The 25,428-nt window shown below is 36.4% G+C and overlaps 1 protein-coding gene across 1 annotated transcript in view; it reads left to right on the top strand.

The window, feature by feature from the left end:
* The window catches only part of Itga2 (integrin subunit alpha 2), a 102,118-nt gene that overhangs the window by 64,320 nt on the left and 12,370 nt on the right, over positions 1-25,428 (top strand). Inside the window, exons 12-26 of the mRNA XM_074077504.1 lie at positions 719-864; positions 2,698-2,841; positions 5,196-5,399; positions 6,092-6,228; positions 8,509-8,648; positions 11,346-11,497; positions 13,904-14,014; positions 14,571-14,653; positions 15,038-15,179; positions 16,201-16,293; positions 16,827-16,903; positions 16,984-17,067; positions 20,561-20,663; positions 21,945-22,055; positions 23,621-23,725. Of these exons, the coding sequence (XP_073933605.1) occupies positions 719-864; positions 2,698-2,841; positions 5,196-5,399; positions 6,092-6,228; positions 8,509-8,648; positions 11,346-11,497; positions 13,904-14,014; positions 14,571-14,653; positions 15,038-15,179; positions 16,201-16,293; positions 16,827-16,903; positions 16,984-17,067; positions 20,561-20,663; positions 21,945-22,055; positions 23,621-23,725 (1,832 nt within the window). The remainder of the gene's footprint in view (positions 1-718; positions 865-2,697; positions 2,842-5,195; positions 5,400-6,091; positions 6,229-8,508; positions 8,649-11,345; positions 11,498-13,903; positions 14,015-14,570; positions 14,654-15,037; positions 15,180-16,200; positions 16,294-16,826; positions 16,904-16,983; positions 17,068-20,560; positions 20,664-21,944; positions 22,056-23,620; positions 23,726-25,428) is intronic.

Genomic DNA, 25,428 nt, shown 5'->3' with positions numbered 1-25,428 from the left:
AGCCCATAGTGTTTGTACTTAACTAGGAACACTGCTTCCTCTGGCCATTCAATTGGTTGTAATTCCCAGAACATGACTGTGCTCCTCAAAAATGAAAGTAGTTTCTAAAAGTCATACATTGAGCGGTAGTCTTTTATTACTTAAGAGTTCTTAGTTTTTGTTCCTGTGGTAAGTATCCACTGATTTTTGAGTGTCTACTCAGGGAGCACTTCCTGAGTTGGTTGTTCTGTATAAGTAAACCTTTAAATCTTTCCAACAACACTTTGAACACCATTTTACCTCTAAGAGCCAGCTGGTTAATACCTTGGCTCAAGTTAAACAACCCAGTAAGTAGCAAAAATCCCGTATTTGAATCTGGGGCTGTCTAGAAACTCCATGGCCTGTGTTCTGTCCACTATGCAAACTTACCTTTTAATTTCATTTAATATTTCAAGTAATATTTGTTGAGTGCCAAGTTCATAGGTGGCCGATGAAAACAAACAAGAATCAAGGGCCAGCTTTATAGTTGAGGCCCTGCTTATGCTGGACAGTGCTACAAGTGAAAGGCAGGAACAGTTCATCTTAAATAAGGAAGACATGTCCTCAGTGATGCACTCAGAAGCACTAGAGACTGTGTATCACATGCAACATAAAAGGACCTCTGATCATCTCTACTAACTTTGCAAGCTTTATCCAGCTGAGATATTCAGTGGCACTCACTTTATGACTCCTCTCCTAGGTTACTCTGTGGCCGCGATTTCTGCTGAAAAAGGTGTCCACTTTGTTGCTGGTGCTCCTCGGGCAAATTATACTGGCCACATCATTCTATATAGTGTTAATGAGAATGGCAATGTCACAGTTATTCAGTCTCACAGAGGGGAGCAGGTAAGTATCATTACTTGGCAGAAAAATTAACTTTATGGACAACTGGGGTAAGTGGAGAGTTGGATGGGTAGGAAATAGGAACTAATATTTGTTGAGTGTCACCTCTGTGTTTGGCGCCATAATCTGATTTTGCTTATGTAGCAAATCTTAAATCTTTACAACAGTACTGGAAGATCTTTTGACAGTTCATGGAGAGTTTTGCTAACTGTCTAAGATCACACGGTTTTAATGTAGTTAAGCTGTCATTAAAACCAATCTCATCTGGCCTCATTGCCTGTGCTGTTTGGTGACATCCCAGTCTATATTTTTGACTGTCCACGTTAGTGAAAGATGGACATTATTTAGCCATGATGGCAGGCACCCAACCATGGCTCTGTTGCCAAGCCCATAGTAAGAGGCAAGGATCTGGAGGAGAAGTAATGAGAAGAAAGGAACAGTATAATACCATAAAAACTGAGCTTGTGCAAGGTGCTTGAACTTGGGCCTGTCAAGGTGCTCTGTTGGCTTTGATATTTTCTAAAATCAAACAACTTTCTTCTCTGTCACTTTCTACTGATGTATGGCCATTTGGAAGTCAGACCCCAACACAAATCCCAGTATGGCCAACTATAGCAAAGGCTTGTTGCCAAAGGACAGCTGGTTGGTTCCTGTTTCCTTTCTAAGCAGTTGTGACCCATGGACCCATTTCAAATAACATCATTGATCCCTGACAACCAACACAAAATGATTTGCTTCTCTGAGTCAGAAAAACTAACCACAGATTTCTCTTCTCCTCGATTAGGTCTGATTCCATTGTTACTGTAGATTTTCCAGGAGTGAGAAAATGAGTTCTTGACTTCCTTGACCGTGGACAAGCTCTTATCACATTTTCCCCTCCTCTTTAATATTTTTAAAGAAGTGTATTACTATTTTGAGAAAAATGGTGACTGTGATATGAAATGAATCATTTCTTATTAATTCTAAATTCTTTGGTTTTGGTTTTTTTTATTGTTGTTTTGGTTTTTTTTTTTTTCTTTGTTTTGGCAGGACTGGGCTTTGAGGTTGGAGCTTTGTGCTTATTAAGCAGGCATTCCATGGCTTGAGCCATGCCTCCATCCCATTAATTCCCAAATTCTTGAGAAATGTTCACATAGGCATGCACTGAACACTGCTGAATGGGATGAATGTTCAGTTTCCCATCCTCTGTTATTTTATTTTGTCTCCGCCTCGTTCTCCCATCCCAAGCCATGTGGTAACTACTCACCTGTCTTGGACCAGGCCATGGAGTCATGTCATTCATGCCTTCCCATTTCTGTCCTAGAAAACTCCTTGTCTTCCTCACTAGTACTTTCTCTTTGTAAGCCTTCCTTGACTTCCCTGCACTGTAATTACTCCGCATTTGGGACTTTCCTCTATGACAATATATTTTACTATGGGAGCACAAATATTTGTTCCCCTCCCTCCACTCCTTCTGCATTCACCTAGCTATTGAGAGTTTCTCTTATGAATGTGGTATTTGGCCCACTGGCACAGAATACCTGGAGTGCTTATTTTTAAAATGCTATTTTCTTGATCACACCGTAGGCATTGAATCAAATTCTCTGGAAATGGACCTCAGGAATCTGTATTTTAAAAACATTTTCTTGGTAATTCTTGTGCACACTAAGTTTTAAGAAACAAGTGTTTGATAGACACACCCTGAGGGAAGGGACTGTGCTGTCCATGTGTGTGCTCCGAGCCCTACAAATAGTAAACTAACCATTCATGTGTGTTGAATGAGTAAATAAAAGCTCGTATAGTATTTTTTATATATGATCCTTGGGGTCCTAAGGTAAATGTTCTTTATTACTGCAGATTGGCTCCTATTTTGGTAGTGTGCTGTGTTCAGTTGATGTGGATAAAGACACTATTACAGATGTGCTCTTGGTAGGTGCACCAATGTACATGAATGACCTCAAAAAAGAGGAAGGAAGAGTCTACTTGTTTACCATTATAAAGGTAAAAATAAATGTTTAAACTTATGGTTTAATTTGCTTTAATACTGATAAGTAAATGAATTTCTGTTTTAAAGAAAAATGTATTATATTCGAATAATAATTAATTTGCACTTATACTATGGTTTTTATGTCATGTCATCAATTTTGAGGATTCCTGTTAATTTATCATTTAAAAAACACATTTTTACAAGGCCTAATTAGAATTTAAAGTGCATTCTACTTTCTGTGAGAGGTCTGAATATATATTCTCTTATACAAATAGGCCATTATAAGTCACATCATTTTTTAAAAATATATACACACATGAACATTTGTGTATTTCTCAAGCATCTCATGCAATTTTTTGTAAAAATATAACAACAATACTATCTTTTTTATCATTTTACAGTGAGAAAAATTGTACCAGCCACTTTAGAAACTTCTGTATAATTTCAGATGTTTTCTATGTGAATTTGCTGGAAATTCCATTACTTAGTTTGACATTTAGGTATATGTCCAACTCTTGGAATTTCACATCCTTGTACATAAAACTTAACTTCCTCAACACAGAAAATCACAGTATTTCTGACTGTAAATCCATGCATGTACGGGAGATATGAGAAGAGGTAGAAAACCCAAAATATGAAAGTGGTTGATCTTCTCACTCCAGAGGAACTAATACAGAAACCTTAAAGCAACAGAGGTCAACATGAGAAGGGGATCAGGAACCAGTGTAAAGATCAGTTAGAGATGAATCAACATGGGTCGTAACACATTTGTACATGAAAACAATGCTAGGAATCTCTCTGTATAGTTGTGCTTATCTCAACTAGCAAAAACGCTTTGTCTTCCTTATTATGCTTATGTCTTCTCTTCCACAAAATTAGAGATAAGGGAGAACAGGTTCTGCCTGGAAGCGAAGGGGGGAGGAGGGAGAGGGTGGGGGAGGGGGGCAGGGGGGAGAATTGACCCAAACAATGTATGCACATTTGAATAAATGAATAATAAAAATAAATAAATAAATAAATCCATGCAGGTAAGAATGTAGAATGCAGTGAAACAGAAAAGAAAACTAAAATTAAAGGCACAGGTTGACATATAAAATTAGACAACTGTGGAGGTTAAAAGGGAAGCTGCTTAGTTGTACTGTTTTGTCCTACCTTATTTATTTAAATTAATGTAAAAATTAAACCTCTAACAGAAGCAATTAAAACAACTTTAATTCTACATGTCAAGAATGTACAATAAAGGAAGAGCCTATCTACTTACTCGAAAATTTAATAAATTTCTAGTTTCCTCAATGTTTTTACCTTGTCAGATATTCTGGATTATCATTAATTGTTGATGATGAAGATACTTATCAACACTTTTCTAGCTCAGTAATGAATTAATTTTCACAAAACTGTAATAGAGGAGAAAGAATCAATGATCCAGTTTCATGATTGAGAAGCTCTACTGTCTTGTGAAGTCATGAAATATTTTCATACTTGATTACAAAATCTGAAGGAAAAACTGTATTTTTACAAAGAAATACCGATTCCTTTGGACAGAATAATTTAGTATTTCTTATAGTAGAATATTAATCTCATTGTCCACTTCCTGTCCCGTTACAATTATGCCTCTCTTCAGTAATTTTAAGTTAAATCTGAATTATCATGTCTTATTTTGCCTTGTGTCTACCTTAATTTCATTAAGGACATTAGACTTTCAACAGAAAAATTTTAAATCAATGGTTTGGAATCAGGTGAAGGGGACATGGAGGTAAATATTGAATATTTTATTCAGGTTGTTCATCTGCAGTTAAGACAATTATCTCCTTTCACCTTGGCTTATGAGCAGATGTCCTGGGCCCTTAGTAACTGAATTTATTTATTTATTTACTTATTTATTCATTTATTTTGGTGGTACTAGTGTTAGAACTCAGGACTTTGCACTTGGCAATAAGGCAGTTTACTGTTAAGGAACACTTCCAGCCCTTTTTGGCCTGGTTATTTTGGAGATAAAGTCTCACTTTTTGCTCAGGCCAGCCTGGACCACAATCCTATTTATTCTTCTCTCAGAGCCTGAGATAACAGGTAATGCCACTATGCCCAGTTTCTTTCTGTTGAGATGAGGTCTCACGAACTTTTTTGCCCTAGCTGGCCTCCAACCATGATCCTCCCAATCTCAGCCTCCCAAGTAGCTAGGATTGCAGATGTGAGCCACTGGCACCTGGCTGAAATTCTTTTTTATAATTCTCATCACGAATAGATAATTTTTAATTCTAAGTTTAATACTCTATACACTTTTAAATCAGTTTGGACATCATTTGCTGTAAATTTCAGTTGTACACATTGTGAAGTTGGCTTTAATCATTGTTTTTTTTCCCCTTTGAAGGGCATTTTGAATCAGCATCAATTTCTTGAAGGACCTAAGGGCATTGAAAATGCTCGGTTTGGCTCAGCGATTGCAGCTCTTTCTGACATCAACATGGATGGCTTTAATGACGTGATCGTTGGCTCACCTTTAGAAAACCAGAATTCTGGAGCTGTCTACATTTACAATGGTCAAGAGGGCACCATTCGCACTAAGTATTCCCAGGTAATCCATGAGCTACCTGATGATATGTTACAGACTATCATGTTAAAGTTAATGTTATGTTAAAGTTATAAAGTATCATGTAGACCATCCACTCCATCCACCTTAATTTTTAGCTCATTCATTCACTCAAAAGTATTTAGTGGCCCTTTACTATGTGCCAAGCACTGTTCTAGGCTCTGGTGATGTCTATTTTGTAATAGGTCTGACAAAGTTTTACTCTTTGTGGATTTTATAGGCTAATGAAGAAGACATGACCAAAAAGAAATAAGGCATTCTACATAGCAATAAATTCTTAGGAATAAAATATGAAAATATAACTAAAATAGGGAATGAAATTTCAAAGATGAGAAAGAATGACTGATGAGATTTTACAGATTAGGCAACTTTTGTGTGGGACCTAAGGGAAAAAACCCAGGATGAGAATCAGGACCTCGACTTCCATCAGCTCATTCTCAGTCCACTGAACTTCTCATTGTTTTGTGCTGGCTTGTGATCCATATTAATGATTCATGCTGTTTCCTTGATGAGAAGGATACAGAGATCTGATATGATTTTTTTTAATGGCACTTTGTGGAGAATAAAGTCTATGTTGAAAATGACCACATAAGAATAAAATAGTGAGATGGAAATGCTGCCATTTTTTTGCTTCAGCTCTTGTGCATTATAATTTCATGACAAACTTGCTTTTTCAGAAAATCCTGGGATCCGATGGAGCCTTCAGGAGCCGTCTGCAGTTCTTTGGGAGATCTTTGGATGGCTATGGAGATTTAAATGGGGATTCCATCACTGATGTGTCCATTGGTGCTTTTGGACAAGTAGTTCAACTTTGGTGAGGCAGTAAGCACCAAGCCCAAACAAGCTAACTAAAAATGACCTGCTATGCTGATATTTAGAAATGCTACATGGATTATATAAGACTACAGAGAATTTGTGTACCATAATTTGCAAAAGGAAGGACTATGCTTTTCCTGGTGGGAATATATATATAACATATATTATTATTATATACATTCTCTTAACATTAGAATCAAGTGTTTCTTCTCTATATGGTGGAATGGAACAGTGTGTAAAAAAGACAAAGCCCTTGAAATGATATCCAGAGAATTACTGAATTTTATCTTCTTATAAACAGTCTTACCTAGCTTACATCAAGCAAGCCTCAGGAGAGTACAAGGAAAATACTGGATATTTCAGACTCCACAAGTAAAGTGAAATTTCTTAGGTGGTTAAAAGGTATATTTTAAAATTAGTAGTCATAAACATGAGCCATTAAGTTTAGCCAACCTCTTACTGACCTCCATAGGAGTAGAAGGTTGGGGGGAACAAGAAGAGATTCAAAGGCCATGTGATTAAAAGTCAAAAATAAGTCTGTGAACTAGGAATAGAATCAGAAAGAAGTTGATTATTCAATCAAGAGTACACATTCCTTCATTTGTCTGTGTTAAAAAATGTGCTTTAAATGTTCAAATGTGCCAAAACCAGAAAGACATTCATTAGTGTTTTATGATTCCTGAGTTTAATGATACTATTTACAAATTTCAGTTGTGCTTTTAATGAGTAAAGTATATTGTTTTATTGCAGAATGAAACTATTACGTGAAAAAAATAGAACCCAAGGATACTATTTAAGACTGGGAGAACAAAAAAATATGTTTACTGAATAAAATTATTTACAATCACTTAAGAGTAGTACACAAAGATTAAATACAACATATGATAAATTATATGGCTGATTTTAAACTGCTTTAATAAGAAATTATATATCTCAGAGAACCTTACAATGACAATGTAAAGATATTGGTAAGCTTCATACTTGTAGGCTGTATATTTACAATACTATGATACTCCTTTTTAAAATAGTCAGTGATAGGGCTAAACTTTTCTCTTTGAAGATAGATTTGATTCCTCAAAAATGTCAAGATTCATTGAATCAAACCAGTGTACTGAGATGATGAGTCAAGATAGGCTAATATTATTTTGTGGTCATACTCCTATACAGTGCTGAGACTGGGTTTTCTGGGTAACTCCCTGAAAATAAATAAGTTTACAAAATATGTAGGTCAGTGACATCTCTTTTGGAATAAATGCTCAGTCTCTCAGAAAGATTGCCTTAAAGAAAACATTTTCTTAAGCATTTTAGATCTTATGAGCTCAAGGATATATTGGATTTGTTATTAGATAGGTTATGAGTGCTTATTAGGAGACCGGACGGAGACATATTAACTATTCAAGTAATTTTTCAATTGACTAGAGTCCTTCAGGAGGTACTTGAAATTAAAAGGAAATATTTTCTGTATCTTATTGTGGTACATTTCAAAGCAGTGAATTTACTACTTATTAGTTGCTGTTTAATAAATAGTGGTAGGTATAATAGAGGGTATCATTATGATAAAGTATAAACTCCACTAATGGAGGAATTAAAATACTATAGTTTCTAATTTCTCATTGGTTATTACTCAATAAATTGGTAAGCCACCAAATGTCTTGTGTCTTAGATGGAAATGATATTTGTTCCAACCATTTCACATGAGTATTGTAAGGAGCACATAAGACAGATATCTAAAAGGCTACACCAGGGTCAGATGTATAGCATGCTGTCTCTGGTGGACTCGACAGTCATTTTCTGTCTTCAGGCTTGTCACCACCATCATGGCCATGTTCCACATTTTAAAGGATCTCTGCCAAACAGAGGTAGCAGGGGAAAAGCTGCTACCACACTCTTCAGCCCTTCCACCTCCACCTTCCTACCTTCCCCCTCCCCTGTCTTTGTGAGAAGAGAGAATACCACTGCCTCAAGTTGGCAAAATACAACAGAGATCATGACTTGGCATTTCATTTGCAAGAAGGTTGCAGATCCCTATTCTGTTCTCATGCAGGTGTTTACTTAATAAAAATATAACATGTGTATTATGCTGATGATGCAGTAACAAAAAGGTAAGACATTGTCCCTGCCCGTCATCTTAGACATTTCAAACAGAAAATACTGCTCAACTTCTTAGGGAGTGAAGAGAAACATTCAATAATGCTGGCAGCAGGTCCTCTATGTAAAGTCCATAGTTTGTGTACTCTGTGATAACATCCATCTATCTATTTCTATTTATGTCTTTCAGGTCACAAAGTATTGCTGATGTGGCTGTAAAAGCTTCATTCAGCCCAGAAAAAATTATTTTGTTCAACAAAAATGCTGAGATAATCCTCCAACTCTGCTTCACTGTGAAGTTTAGGCCTACTATGCAAAATAATCAAGTGGGTGAGTAGACCTGAAATAACCTATACAAAGATAAGTTTGCCTGTAGAGTTTCATCCCTGAGCCTAACCTATGATTGGTCTGTAGACCAAAGAAATAAGGATCTTTACTTGCAGACACTTAAAATGCCACACATTTAAGGCACCTAAGAATGACTCATTAGGCATGGAAGGTTTGTTTAGAGCTTCCTCCCTCAGCTTTGACGGTGACATTCTGCTGCAGAACATTGTAATCTCTGTGACATAATCATGGGCTCTCCCAACTTTGTCCTCTGAGTTTCTCTTACTCTCTCTTAACTCCTCAGGCACACACAGACATCACTGAATTGCTGCTGGGTTTAAATGAGTGTGCCATATGTCGATTGTGCCACAACTCATACAGAGCATATTCAGTAAAAGGGCTAAATATTGTTCTATTCCAGAGGAATTAATGAGTATAAAATAATGAAAGAAAACACAGAAAGCAATATGTAACTGGTGGCCATTGTTTTAAATTTTCTAAATAATACAAAGTGAGTAAAAGAAAGTAAGAAAAACACTGTGAGCAAATATTGCCAGATATTGTTATCCTCTCCTCTTGTTCCTTGGTTGGCCAAAAAATCTTTCAAGACCTGGCCGAGGCCCCATATCCTCTTGGAATCCTTTTCTGGCCATTCCATCTCTTTCATTCCCTTGCCCCAATTATCTCAGCACCCTCTATAGGCAGTATACAATTCAACACTTTATTAAAAACTACATTTTTCTGCCTTGATACTATTTTATGGGTCCTAATCCTCCCTCCATCAGATTTAGATTTTAAACTGAAGAACCTTCAGTACCTACATGTACTTACTTACATGGTAAGCAAATAAACTAACTTAAAGGCTGAAAATATTCAGGTAGGTTGTTTGCCACAATTCATATCAAAATATAAATAAAGCAGAAGTTAGATTTACCTCTGGCGTGACTTCCATATTTTTCTACTTCCCCATCCATGTAGAGGTTTTCCTTTTAGATGTTCAAACATTGACACAACTTTGAATAGCATACGAAACAGACCTGCGTTGGAGCACACATCCATCCAAGTCGCCATGATAGTTAAGTCAAATCTACTGCTGTATGAGCATAGTCTGCATAAAAGATTACATTGGGAATAAAATCTATTAATTGGCAGAAATGGCTTCCTGCTAAACTGTCCTGGCCCTGAAGCATGAATGTGCCTTGTGTATCTTGCATCTTTTGATTGTACTTCATCTAGTCTGTTGCCACACATTCACAAATTCTTTCAGAGAATTTCCTTATCGTTAATTGGCTACTGAATGTCTCTGGGCTTTCCTACTATTAGGACTTTCCCTCTGCATCCTTTACCCTATGGTAGAATTAATGTTTTTGGAAGTATATTCAACCTTAAAATATCGAAACTAATATAAACTGATAGAGGTCAAGCTAAGGCCTGTAATCCCAGCACTGGGGAGGCTGAAGCAAGAGAATCAAAAGTTTGAGACCAGCCTCTTTTATAGCCAATAAATAAAAACAAAGATGGTTTTAACCATGAAAAAAATGAAATAAAATATTTGCTAGAATAACCCCAAGCAAAAGTAGTTGATGGTATGGATAAGACCAGATATTCACTCTAAATTTTGGACATGTGGCCAGAGTTGATGTTGTGGTGGTTTTAGACATTGCTTACTGTCATCATTTTTTTTTCTGTTGTTATTTTTATTTTTTTTAATTTTTATTTTATTCATATGTGCATACAATGTTTGGGTCATTTCTCCCCCCTTCCTGCCACCCTTTCCCTTACCTCCCCCCCTTACCCCCCCTTACCCCTTGCTACCTGGCAGAAACTATTTTGCCCTTATCTCTAATTTTGTCATCACACTTTTTTTTCTCATTTTCACTTCCCGGGTTGGATATTATTATCTCCGTTTGATAGTTGAAGAAACAGAAGTTGAAAGAGATTAACTAAGTTTCCCAAAGTCACAGAGCTCATAATCTGTGGAATTAGTGTTCAGATTAAGTCTATCTAACTCAAACCTTACTACTGCAATGTTGCATGCATTTCCCCATGAAAGCATCTAGAAAATACCAGGCTATGTCGAGGTTATTTTAAAGGATTTCAGCTAATCTCCACATAACATTCAATTCTTACAATAGCATAGAAACAGAATGTGAGCTTTCCTCTCAAAAATACCCAAATTTTATTTCTAACCATGCCCTAGCTATGTGAATTTAAGTGAATTATCTGATCTCATTTATTCTAGTTCATTATCTCAGAAATAGAATTATAATACCTACTTTTCAGATATATTATAAAGTTTGTATGGATAATATACATGGATGTGATAAATAACTAAGGTCCTTTCCTTTTATGTCTGTGTTATGGATTATTAGCCTATGCAGGTAGGAGTAAGTAATTTGCCCAAGTTTATTCAGTAGACTTCCTGGGAGAAAGTCTAATTTTCTTTCCATTGCTCTAAGCTACATTTCTCTGTATCTGTGTCACAATTCTTTGTATCTGCAGTCAAATAAATAATATTCTATCATATGGAAGTGCAAATGCCACAGAGTGTTATCCTTAGTTTATAATTCACTTATGTAAAGACCATTTCTATGTTTTCTTGAAGTCAGGCACCATGTTCAGTAAGATACAGTAAAGCAAAGATGCTTTTCCCTTAGGAGTTCATCTGTAATAACATTTCTTCATGATTTTTTATCATAGCCATTATGTTTAACATCACACTTGATGCAGATGGATACTCATCCAGAATAACCTCCAGGGGTCTATTTGAAGAAAATAATGAACGGTACCTGCAAAAGAATATGGTACTAACACTAGCAAAATCATGCTCCCAGTACAAGATTCACATACAGGTGAGACCCCAGTCATCTCTTTCACTCTATTTCTTCTCAAAGACTAATGAATTCTGAAAGTCCAAAATGGAAGCAATGTGTTAGAAAATCAATGCTTTTCTAATTAATGCCTTTCTTTCTTAATTCCATGAGCAGGAAGTACATTTCCTTTGTGCTAATACTTAAGGTCACATTCTATTTCTATGTATGTTACTGGAATTAATTTTTATTGGGGATTGCAGCTAAAAGGGCTATGAAGATTCTTAAAGAAATTGAAGATACAGTGTTTTCTTTAATGTTTAGCAGGAGTTAGGTGCAATGGCTCAAACCTGTTATCCCAGCTACTTGGGAAGTGGAAATTGAAAGGTTGGTGGTTCCAAAACAGCCCAGACAAACACTGCAAGACTATCTGAAAAATAATAAAGCAGAAAAGGGCTTGGGGCATGGCTCAAATGGTGGTAGAGTGGTTGACTAGCAAGTGGAGGTTCTGAGTCTATCCCCCAGCTCCACCAAATAACAGTAATAATACCAGTTATTATCATTATTATTATTATTCCAATCGTGATTCCAGTATTAGTTTAATGCAGGAGAATGATAGCAGATTATGAAGGAAAGATTAATTGTTCTAATCTTATGCCATAAATAACTACAGAAAATTTCTCATATAAATCAATGCTTCTCAGGTGGAAATTTACAATATCTCCCCTTCACAACCACATAACAGTATTTGAAAGTATAATTTACTCAGGAAGCAATTAAAAAGAGCTATTTTTAAAGTACTTTCCTACATGTGGTTCCCAGAGGTTAAGTAAGGTACATAAGAATTGTCAAGGCAACATTTTAAAAATTCATATCCTGGGTCCCCACTATCAAAAATGTGAGCTTCAAGAGACCAGGAATATGAAGGCTTAAGAGGCATCCTATATATTCCTAATGTAGATGGATGGTACAGAGATCACATGTTATAAGAAACTAAGCATAACAGTTGGAAAAATATCTACTTGATAAGTAGATGAATTACAATCATTGAGTTATTTTGCTTACTGTTTAATTTAAAGGTTTCCAGTCCATGAAGTCCTGGACATTTGTTGTTAAAATCACAAAATGTACATATTTTCTGAAGGAAAAAAAAAAACTGGCTTCCATTCTTTCCTAACCTGTGCCAACTGGTGGGTCAAATTACACATGTAATCCGTTGTGGAGAATGAATGCCAGGCTGTTTTTCTTAAAGAACAAAAATTTCTATTTACTATTTGAGAACAATACTGGTTAAGTTCATCCAGTGGGCAAAGCTCTCTGCTAACTGAAGAAGCATTTCCTCACTGAAGCAGTCTTCATTGTCAGGCCTCCCAAAGGGCTCAAGACTTAGGAGTGAAGTCCTTCCAGTAAATGGACTCAATGATAATGAAGAGAGAGGAAAGACAAATTTGAATTTTATAATTTTTTCATTTATTTAGACATTGTTCTTTTCTGACAAGAATGAAGGAGGATTGTAAGATAATTAGTTGATGACTTTGGCAAACCTTTTTTGGAATTTTTCAGTATTTCATTAGACAAGATGTTTCAAAAAATTGGAAGGGGTCCATGCTTCTGGAAGGCTGCAAGTCCATAGCCCTCTATACAGAGGCAAAGTGGAGAAGCTGTATTTGTATGGGGATGAGGTTGGCTTTCCTGAGTATTGAGTGCATTATCTTTACATTCAAGGAGCAATGCAGCTCTCTGAACAATCAGCTCGGGCCAGAGGTTGGGGAGGTTGATTTAGGACGTGGGAATCATCATTCTCTGGTTTTGTAGAACACAGTCATGTCCTCCTAAGAAAGGAAATCTTGTCCCTTTCCTGACAGTCAACCTAGACATCTTCGCTACTGAGACAGAATAAGCCTTTTGAGACGCCTAAGCATACTTAAGTTTTGACAATAGGAATTAGAAAGACAGAGTCAACAACCCAAGAGCTGGGTCCTGACATAGGAGACTTCCGAAGATTAAAACTGGACATATCATACAAATATTTATATTTGCTTGTGTATACATAATGAGATTATTGATGAGACCCACTAAAAATTGCTGCTTTAGACTTTTTATTAGAATCAAATCTCCTGAGGTTTCTAAATAGTTTAGAGACTGATAGCAGAATTAGGACAGAGAAGTCTTGATCATTCAAAAAAAAGATAGTCTACATAATTGAGCTCTGACTGTGTTTTTAATTGTAGACACACTTGTCATTTTCCTGTTTTAAAGTGCCATGCTCCAGAACAGGTTCTTCCTGAAAGTGAGGGGGTAGGGGAGTAAGGGAGGAGGTGGGGGGCAGGGGGGAGAAATGGCCCAAATAATGTATGCACATATGAATAAATGAATAAAGAAAAAAAAGTTGCCATGCTCTAGTAATTTACTCTGTGTGTCTGTGTGTGTGTGTGTGTGTGCATGTAGAGACCAACTGATATTGTCAACGCTTTGCCTCTGCGTGTGGACATTGGTCTGGAAAACCCTGGTACCAGCCCTGCCCTTGAAGCCTATTCTGAGACTGTCAAGGTCTTCAGCGTAAGTGCAGCATGCCCTTCCTGCATTTTGACTGGGTTACAAAGTATTATGGCCACTGCAGTACTGTGAAAGATACATAGGACCTAGTCTAGATGTCTTAGTTTTCCAAACGACATTACGTATAAGGTTCACTAGCATGTAAGTTGCAAGAAAGCAGAAATTGTTGTCTTTCTTCACTGCTCTACTGTTTGTAGCCCCAAGAGCAGTGCCTAGCCCACAATAGGTGTTCAATAAATATTTGTTGAAGAAATAAGTAAGACATAAGGCAAACAACTTGTTCTTACCATCCACTTAAACAAAGAGAGTATTACCAATGCCTATGAACTTCTGTGTCATTATATCTACTTTAACCTACCTCCCTCTAAAGAAACTATTGTCTTTGTATTTATCAATACTTTTCTTTATGATTTTGCTAAACCTGTACATATTCCTAATGCATTGTTTGGTTTCTCATGGTTTTGAACTTTATATAAATGGAATAATACTGTATGTGTGCCTTTGCACTTTGCTTTTTAACCCAAAAGCATATGCATAATTGCTTCCCCCTTTTTTGTAGATTCCTTTCTATAAAGACTGTGCTGGGGATGGAGTTTGCATCTCTGATCTGGTCCTAGATGTCCAACAGCTGCCAGCTGCTCAGTACGTTCTATTTTACCTCAGTGGAAAGAGATGATAGAGTTGATTTCTTCACTCAAACTAAATTTTGGAGATATTTTCTATAAAAGAAATATTCATAATAGTAATAACCTTTAAAAACTAAATTTCAATTTCTACCATATAAATAAGAGTAAAGCAGTAAGAAATATAAAATCACTGACATCTGGATATTTTCCCAGTAATGTAATTGAAAGCAAAACAAGAAAGTCAAATAGCATTTATTACTTTGTATCATTTTAACTTGAAAATTTTTCCATTATTAAGTATTGTTTTTAGTGTTTCAAATAGAGTTTCTTTCTTAAATGAATAAAACTTAAAAATTTTTAATGGTTTTCTTTTACTTCTTCTTTTTTTTTTTTAAACCAGGGAACAACCTTTTATTGTCAGTAGCCACAACAAAAGGTTGACATTTTCGGTAACACTGAAAAATGAAGGGGAAAATGCATACAACACTGCAATTGTTGCTGAATTTTCAGAAAACTTGTTTTTTGCTTCACACTCCATGCCGGTATGTGAGGACACCCTGAGCACAGCACAGTTGTGTTTCCTACTTGCCATCAATGACTGTTTCCTTATACTCAAACCTCTGTGTCTTTGCACTTGTCTGAAGAACACCTTGACACCAGCATGATCAATCCACATGAGAACATAGTCTGGCTCCGTATCTAGACCAGGTCTGCTTCCCAGCTTGGGTCACTTTTTCCTTTACCCCGAGAGTTGGCAGCCTTAGTGAGACACTCCAGTAACTCTTCTCGAGCCCTGTGTATTGAGGCTGCCGTGCAGATGTGGTGCACTTGCTCCAAGGCATTTGAGCCCCACAGCTGAGCCTAAGCTGCGCAACCACAAGTCCTGCTGCAGCTGCCAAGACCATGCATTCCAGCAAAACCGAGCAATCCCGTTGACCTGATCACTAAACCAGGAACACGCTTGACTATGAGGGCCTCGCTCCCTCCTTGGCCCATAAGCAATGAAAAGAAAAGGGAGAGAAGGAAAAGCTATTTTCCAAGGGAGCTACTTGATTAAAGCATTAAAAAATGGTTTCATCCCATTTAAAGTCAATGTGAACTCAGTACATTGAGAATTCTAAACCAATCCTGACCTTGGTGTTTAAGCAACTTCTTTAAAGAGAAAACAAACTACAGAAAACTAAAAATAGATTCTGTAGGTTGTTTAAAAATACGATTTTTCTTCTCTGAAAATATATTTCACAAAAATATTAAGAAAAAATATATATACTAAAGATTACTGAATATTATATTAAAGCTATTTGTAGTTCTAGAAAATAAGAATTATCATTTCCTTCTGGGGGCGGAAATCCCCCCAGATACATTTGTCAGGTATATCTCTAGAGCTAGTAATAAAAACAGTATGTTAGCCACTTGGACAGTTTAAGAATTTCAGGTCTTTGAATAGCAATAAGCTATTTTAATGTGAACCAATCTTGTTGTCCAAATCCTTATTTGTCTTTCAGTGTGGGTACATACACCCAATAAGCAAACCGATTATTATTTTTTCTTGCTCTTGTTCAGGGTGATGGAACAGAAGTAACATGCCAGGTTGGTTCTTTACTGAAGTCTGTTACCTGTGACGTGGGCTACCCTGCTTTAAAGAAAAATCAACAGGTACACCTTGCTGACCAAACCTCAGCACTCATTAATTTACCAACATAACATGTCTTTAAGAGGTGTCATCATTTGCTAGACATCACAAAATAACCAGCTGCATACTAAGAAGAACTTTCTTAACTGAAGTTTTTCTTTAAATTTTTAATAAAAGTAGGATTTTTTTCCAAAAACACATGCAACATGGAAAGTTCTTTTTGTCTGAATGTGTTGACCAACATTGGTCAAATGCTGTAGAAAGTCACAGAAATCACTTGTTAACCTCTGGTGAGCAAGCTTCAAATCATCTGAAAGCTTTGCGATTCAGACAAGTATATGTGACTGGGTAACTTATATGTGTCAATTGAAAGGTAAGCTCTCCCAGTTCTAAAGCAAGCATGCTAAGCAAGGTGGACAAATAAAGATTGTTTACAAATTTTAAAGCTTCAAGTATATAAAATTTAGAATCAAATTGAAGTGAGTTTGCTTTTATGGGGAATATTTTTTCCTGGTATAAAGCATCATAGACTGATGGATTTTAATTTTGTATACAGGTGACTTTTACTTTTAACTTTGACTTTGATCTTCAAAATGCTCGGAATCAGGCATCTGTCCATTTCCAAGCCTTCAGGTAAATCATAATGAGGTATGAATTGATGATGGATGGCTTTTATAATATGTCTCTTTAAGTAATTTCCTAATTTTTTTTAGTGAAAGCAAGGAAGCAAACACAGCAGATAATTCGATCAACCTCAAAATTCCTCTCCTGTATGATGCTGAAATTCATTTAACCAGGTAGGTGATGCCTGTTATAGGTGGGTAGCCTATTACCACTCCTGTTTATGACACGTTTAGCTCATGAATAAAGAAATCCTCTATATGCCCAGTCTTAACTAAAGAATTTGTCTCCCCCTTGTCAACTGAAAGAGAAGTCCTCAGGCAAATTAGTGGCCTAAGAAGACCTTGAGCAACTCTTTAGCTTAATTGACTTAGAACAGCACCAGAAACACAGAAAAACACATTTTGCCCTATGCCATGGGGAAACTCCCCTGTAGATCTTCAGTGGAGGTGCAAACCTTCCCAAGATGTTGAAACAGACTCTAGGAGCCCTGAGAATTTGTAGCACTTTCTACTCACTGCCTACTTCCTACTGTGCATGTGAGGTGTCAACAAATATTCACATGGAAGTGGATCCCCTGGAACATGGAAGCCCCCAGCACCATACTTTGCACCTAAGAGGTCAACACATATTCAAGGGAGTCATAGAAACTATGACTAGAAACTAGACCAGTCTAGTTTCTGAGTGGAAAATTTCTGATGCAAGTGATTGGGGTTTTCTTCCAACCAAGAGGAAATGAGGGATTTTCCAAAGGAAGTCATTCGTGAAGAAATGCTTTATTCCTCTTTCTTCCCTTCCCAAAGCAAGTAAACCTGAGAGCAGTGATTAAAAGATTGCTGTTATCTTGAATTGTTCCAAGGGACAGGTGTAAATAGGTTGTTAGCAGCTTAATTCACAGGCTGGTTCATGACACAGACACACTGGAGCGCAGCCATACAGGTGCATGGGCCCAGGGGCTGCCTACTTCCAAGCCTAGTAACCAGAATCCTCTCCCTGGTGAAGTACCGAGCAGCTTCCCTGCACAAACCAATGACCCCTGAAAAACATGCAGCAGAGTTTCCCCAAGAAGTCCCATGAAATCAGGCTTCTCTTACTCCTGCTTCACCACCCCAGCTGCTAAAAGCATGGAATATTTCGATCATACAATAAATCACTAAGCAAAAAGAAAAAGGAAAATATGTCACTGTCTGGAGCTTGAGACACATTAGCAAAGATGAGAAAAATGCTTCTGTATCAAGCAAGTTTCAAAAGTACAAGTACAAACAAAATATAGCCCAAACCACCCATCCCTGAAAAATTAATCAGTGACTATGATTTCAAAGGATTCCCAGTTGCAAAAATAAGTGATTGAAAACAAATGTAGCCACAGGGGTTAGTATTGCCACATCACCTGAATTTTTTTCTTCTCACTCTTTCTTTTCCTAAACACTTTTTGTTAATACAGCCTTTTTGTGATTCTACTGTCCTGTGGTGGCCAATTTTTTTCAGATATTTTAACATGAAATGAATATAAGATTGAAATAGGACCTCACATTTACTAATGGACATCTTAGCTCTGCATTTTTGTGACTGGATTCTAATACAGTCCAGTGTTCTTTAAAATATATAGTGAAGTTTAACTATGGAATATTATAAAGAATAAAAGTTAAAATAGCTAAAATAGCACCTAATCCTATACTCAGATAATTCTTCAGAGGTTTTTAAAAAGAAAAGCAATAAATGTAATAGAACATCCAAACATTTTCTATGAAATGAAAGGTCAACCTTCCTTACCTCCCTGTAATAGTCCACTTATTCAGGACATACATTAATTTATTCTGTTGCTAGATGGATCATAATTTATATAACTATTCCAATATTAGTGAGATATTTGGTTGTTTCGCATTTTTATTTTGTTCATTTAACCATCACAAGCAATAGTGAAACAAAAACTTTATGAAACATCTTTGCAAACTTTTGAGAAAAGTCCTATTCAATTTCTTGAGTATATTCCTTAGTGATCATTTTTCAACTGTGTAAATTTTTAGTTATATTGTATAAATATTATGGGTGAAAATAGTAATAGTAGAATTACTTTTGTAACAGGATCCCCCTTAAGTATAGCTAACTGCAACTATAAATATATTGATCAACATTTATGATCAGCATTTTAGTAACTTAGGGAAAACTTTAGTAACTTTAGTGACAAATGTCAGATCTCTTTAAAATTCAAAAAGCAGAACATATTAATCAGTTTAGAAAATGGCCCTGTTTGGGTCTTCTGGAAGGCAGTGAGAATAATTTATATATACGTAGTCAGGCTTTCTGTTTCAAATCCTAATCAGTTTTCCCATTTTCCATGTAAGGCTGACAAATCATTGTTTCCCCTCACATATATAGCTTTGGCAAATCCCACATGAGTTTCCCTATGATATATTTTCCTTTTGAGAAACAGCTTTTGTAAGGCAAAAAGAGAGAAGGGGGAGGGAGAGGGAGGAAGAGAAGAAGAAAGAGGGGGAGGATTCAGTACAAAACCCAAAAATGTATATCTCAGAAAATGTCCAGTTCAATTTTTTAGGAAAGAGAATCAACATCCTATAATTAAGATAAACTGTCCATTGGGAATACATGGAGAAGACATGCATAGTACATTTCCTGACACCTGTTTCTCCACATCCTCAACCCAAACAAGCTGTCCTGGTTTCAGTCCAGCCTCAGAGCACCAGAACAAAGTGAGAATATGGGATATGTCCAGTTTCATTCCAGTCTGAGTGGTTCTGTGGGGGTTCCTATGACCTAACCATTACTCTATATTACTCTACATGCAGACAGTAGTTGGCATTCCCAGGCAAAGACATCAAGGTAAATGCCTCTAGATTTAGCTTAATAAAATTTCTGGGTCATCCATCTTAAACGTGGTCCCATTTATGGTGGAAGCAGATTTGATCAGCTCAATTCAGCTTCAAACTATTATAGCTGGATTGGAACTAGAGACAGATAGGAAGAAGGATTAGTAAAGTGCATTATTCATCCACTAATGAATAATGCAGGCACTAATACCTGGTACCCCATCATTATGTTCGAGCCATACCAAGTGGAAACTTTGGTTTATAAATCTGCTAATTAATCAAGGACTGAGTGTCCACAATGTTAAATACCAGGCAATGTAGTATCAATTTTGAGAAAAGTTCCACTGTCAATTATATAGTAATAATTTTGTACTTATTTTAGAAACATGACAACTGGCAGACATATGACACAAAGAATCTCTACAGAATGACTATAAAGGGATATGTTTGGAAGGGAATTTTTTACCTTGAAAAACATCATTGGTACATAGACCAGAACAAGCATTCATTTTTATTTAGCACTTTAAAATTCTTATAATATAGATGAGTATAGAGCAATAATTCAGCACATACATAGAAGGCATAATGATAAAAGTAGAGGAAACTGGCATTTCCATCTCTATCCTTCCCAGACTCTTGTCAGACACAGAAAGACAAATGTCATATTTTCTTTCATATGCAGAACCTAAAAAGTTGATGTAAAGTAGTCATTTTGTGCTTTTATAACTAAAGTAAAACGTTTTCCTTGTAATGTAAGCCAGAAGATACTTAAATAGAAGATTTTAATACTCAAGAACATTAGCAAAACTAAAAATTTGGCTTTACAAATGTCATCCAACAGATCCACCAACATAAATTTTTATGAAGTCTCCTCAAATGAGAATGTTCCTTCTATTGTGCACAATTTGGAAGAGATTGGTCCAAAATTCATCTTTTCCCTTAAGGTTGGTAAACTTGTAATTACAGCAAGTCAGAAAGAAGAAGAAAGAAAAAAAATTGGTCTGGCAACAGAAGAAAATAAAATGAAGTTGAAATACACCAGTGATTCTCAAACTTGAGTGCACATTAATATAATCTGAAGGTTTATTAAAACACAGGTTGCTGGGTTTCATCCCCAGAGTTTTTGATTAAATACGTCTGGTGTGAGACTAAAAATGTGCATTTCTAACAAGTTCCCAAGTGACAATACTGATAATGCTGGTACAGTTGCCATACATTGAGATACACTGGGATAGATAATATATATGTAAATTTGAGGCTCTGTGCTTAGTGATGTGTCAGAGACAAGACAAAAGTTCAACATTAACAGACAAGGCATCACTACAGTGCTATTACTATGGGCAAATTTCCTCAGAGGAAAATCATTACATAAATTGATTTTGGGAAACTATTTCTGTTTGAGAAGCTCACCAATTGTATAGAGTACAAATATGGGTTTTGCACATTCACAATAAGTAGTATCTACATATATTCTCAGTCAAGTTCATTAGACTATGACTGTGAGTATCTATGAGCAAGCAACTATTAATCTAAAGATTGTAATCAGTTAAGTTGTGGAAGAGTGACTTTTCTATAGTATAACATTTACAGAAACTTTGGAAAATAAAAAGTCACCCACCACCTTGAGTGATGACTTTTTTAATATCTCCTACTAGTCCTTTGAAAAACTGCTTACCCTGTAGTTTTATTATTTTAAAAAAAATATACAAAATCTTAATTTGTTATCCAGATACTGGAATTTATAAAATGTGGATGGTATTTGGTAGCCACATTCTTTAATAGGATATTGAATCAACTCACAGGAAAAGCAGATAACATTCATAAAACATTCAATAAGTATTGGTGAAATATATATCACTTAGTTATATATAAATTATTTAATTTAATTTCAAGACTAGTTGTAAGGTCAGTACTCTTATTATTCTTAGAGATACTATTTAAAATTTTTAATAACAATAGGGTGTTGGCACTAGCCAATTAAAACAGAAACTCCATCAGTGAGAACAGGTGGTAGACCAGCCCATACCTACTGAATTTCTGGTTATTTTTATTTTACAGCTGGGAAACTGAAGCATAGAGAGATCTTCCTTACCCAACACATGCCACCAGTCAGTTGCAGTTGATACTACTTTATAGTTTCCCCTCATCAACCTGGGGCTTACTGCTCATTTTCCTTGCATCATGGGCATCACATGTGATTGGGGAGTTCTTTCTTCCCTGTGTAGGTAACAACAGGAAGTGTTCCAGTAAGCATGGTATCTGTAGTCATCCACATCCCTGAGTACACCAAAGAAAAAAACCCACTAATGTACCTGACTGGGGTGGACACAGACCAGGTAAGGATAACAAATTTGCCTATAAAAATGTTTACTTTTAAAATATTTGAAAATATTTTAAAATTATATTTTGAAATATAATAGCTGTATCGGAGAACATACTGTGATATTTACATATGAAATTATAATATATCTTATTTAGATTTCCTCCCTTTGTCATTCTCCCTCTTCTCCCCTTTCCCCCTTCTTAGAACTATTTCAAAAGGTTTCATTCTTCTATCTTCAGATATGAATACAAAATTTATTTACCCTCATTCCCACTTTCCTTGTGCCCACCCCCTCTGACTGGTCCCCTCCTCTGGAAAAGACCTATTTTTCCTTCCATTCCTTAATTTTTCAGATGTATATTGATAATCCAAAGATGTTTTGCCTTGGTATTTCAGATATGTATAGATCATGCTTTAATCAAATTGACCCCCTCCCTTCCCACTACTTACCATTCTCTATCTCCATGCTTCCCTAATATTTAACAACTTACAGTACAGGTCATTTTAATATGTTCATATGTAGATGGGTTGTCTCAATATTTTTTATTCCTTAACATTTTCTTTATCTCTCCCGCCTCCCATACTCCTGCAGTCCCCTCAAACAGACTAATACAATTTTGTTCTCTCTCACTATACACACACATACACAAAACACACATGTGTGTGTGTGTTTTGTGTATGTGTGTATATAATGTGTACTTTCAAGGTGGAAATAACCCATGAGTTTGGGGCAATTGTGTCTGACATTTTATAGTTGAGAAGCAAAAGATAACACCTATTCATACTGGGTGCCAATTAACTAACATTTAATTTCATATTAGAAGCAGAATACTGTTAGAGGAAAATAAATATCTGATTCTTGGTATTTACAGATGGCAGAAATTATTCCCAAATCCCTGTTTTTCCCAAGTGATGATTTGAGTTTGCTAGGGTCCTGTTAGGAGAGAAATCTGAGGAGAGGTTGAATCTACTATGGGTGCTTAATAAGTCCACAGAGCCACAATTAGTAGCTATTCGTCAACCAGCCAGTCTGGAATTCCACTGGGTAATACTCAGCCCTAGCTATTTATTTTTATCACCCTAGCCACCTTATAAAGAGGTGTGATGTACAGATGGTAGGAGAATGTGAGAGTGCAAGAGAGAAATAGAGAGTACAAGCACATCACCAAATTGGAAACTAGAGGACTGGAATTCCACAATTGCTTTTTAACATATGCCCCCCCCCACCAATTAGCCAATAGACCTCCTACTAGGCCCCAACCCTTAAAGGTCCCATCCCCTCTCAACACTGCCACCATGGCACCAAGCATCCAACGTGAACTTCAGGGGACAAACCACATCTAAACCACAACAGGCTGTAAAAACCTAGCCTGCCTCATCAATTCACATCAGCAGGTTTGAAATCTACAGGGTTTAGCCTAGCAAGAACAAAAACTTGGGCCAGTAAGCACAGTGAAAGAAGCCTAACAGCCCCTTCCTTCCCTGCCTGGCATGTGACAGTAGGATTTCCCAACATGCTGAAAGAATGTTGAAAAAACATGTTGCTTCCTAAATCTGACATGGTGTTCTTCTTTGTAGGCAGGTGACATCAGTTGTAAAGCAGAAATAAATCCAATGAAAATAGGACAGAGACTTTCTTCTGTGTCTTTCAAGAGTGAAAATTTCCGGCAAATAAAAGAACTGGTGAGGACTGGTTTATCAGTGAAGCGCCTTTCAGCTAATCAGTGTTTGTCTACCAGAATCAAGGCATTTGTTTCTCTCCAATCAGCTGATGTCAAAGAGTTTTCTTATTTTGCCTGCGATGGCTGGTGTGAACTGGGATTTAGAAAGTACCTTCTCAAGGTTATGTTATTGGAATTATTACTTATGCCATTACTAACAAAATACATGTCCACCATTCATGGCATCAAAAGGACACATGGGAAACTACTGTTTGTGCATTGTGCACTTTGGAAACATTCCAAAGAGCTGTGAGGAAACTGGGGTTGTGCTACACAGATGAAGCTCCTTGAATTCCCCTTCCACATAATCACCAATGTCTTAGGGCTGAATGCTTCCCTCCTCTGCTTTTCAAGATTGTATTACCTTCTACTCTCTCTTCTTTGGGAAAGAGATTGGGCTAGCATCTAGCATGGTGCTTGGCACATATTAAGTATTCAAGTAAGTAGACATCTAGCAAGCAATAAACCCTAAACCAAACATCAGCTCTCCCCTATCAGAATATTGACATTTCTTTGCTTTCTTTCACTGCAGTTGTTTTATTTTGTGAAGAATGAGAGAAACAGAAAAATATGAGAATAAAAGAGTTTTTTCCAATGTGCATTAGTTCACATATAGCTATATATGTAGGCTTTTAAATAAAAGGGCCATGTTATCTTTTGGTCTGTGACAGGACAATGTGTCATAGACTATTTTTAAATAGCCTAATTTTTAATCAGTTTATAGCAAAATTGTGTGTAATTTACAGGAATTTTCCATACAGGGAGTCCCTACATTCTCATGGCCTTCTCCACTATCAAAACGCTGACCCAGAGTGACAGTGATGCATTGGTTACAGTTGATGAACCTACATTGACACATCATCATCCTATATTTGACACATCAAGTTCTATATTTTATGTTAGGATTCACTGTTAACACTGAAAAAATCCACATTACAGATTTTTTACACTCTACTTAGCATATATTAGTTTGCAGGGGAGTTTCATTGTGACATTTACAAACATGCTTAAAATGTATCTTAATTAGATTCAACCCTCCCTCATCATTCTCCCTCAAATCCCGCTCCTTCCTAGAACCATTTCCACTGGTTTCATTGATCTATTTTCATACACATAAAGTATGTCAACCATATTAGCCCTTCTTCATCTTCTCTGTTTTCCCTCACCTTCCTACTTTTACTCACCCTTGGACATGACCTGTTCTATCTTCCCATTTTTGTTTTTTTACACTATGAATTTTGACAAATGTATAAATGACCTGTTTCTTAGGGAGTAGTTTCACTGCCTTAAAAATCTGTGCTCTGCCTATTGATCCCTCCTCCTCTCTAAACCCTGGCAGGCACTGATTCTTTTACTATCAATTTTTTTAGTCTAAGAAATTCACCTTTATCATTTGGTTTAATGACTAAATTGTACTACATGTTGTTTATGTTCAATAATTTTCTTATGCAGTACATTGTTTCATGTTTGCTTGTTTTGTCAGTACTGGAATTTGAATTCAGGGCCTCATGCTTGCTAGGCAAGCACTTTTCCAGTTAAGCTATGCCCCCAGGCCTTTTTGCTTTAGTTTTGTTTCAGATAGCATGTTGCATTTTTTCCAGGGGCAGGTCTTGGACAAAAATCCTCTTACTTCTGCCTCCTGATTAGCTGGAACTATAGACATGA

This window comes from Castor canadensis, chromosome 6 (assembly GCF_047511655.1).
Source record: "Castor canadensis chromosome 6, mCasCan1.hap1v2, whole genome shotgun sequence".
Lineage (NCBI taxonomy): Eukaryota > Metazoa > Chordata > Mammalia > Rodentia > Castoridae > Castor > Castor canadensis.
The sequence above is the reverse complement of the archived record's forward strand: the minus strand, read 5'-3'. Positions and strand labels throughout refer to the sequence as shown.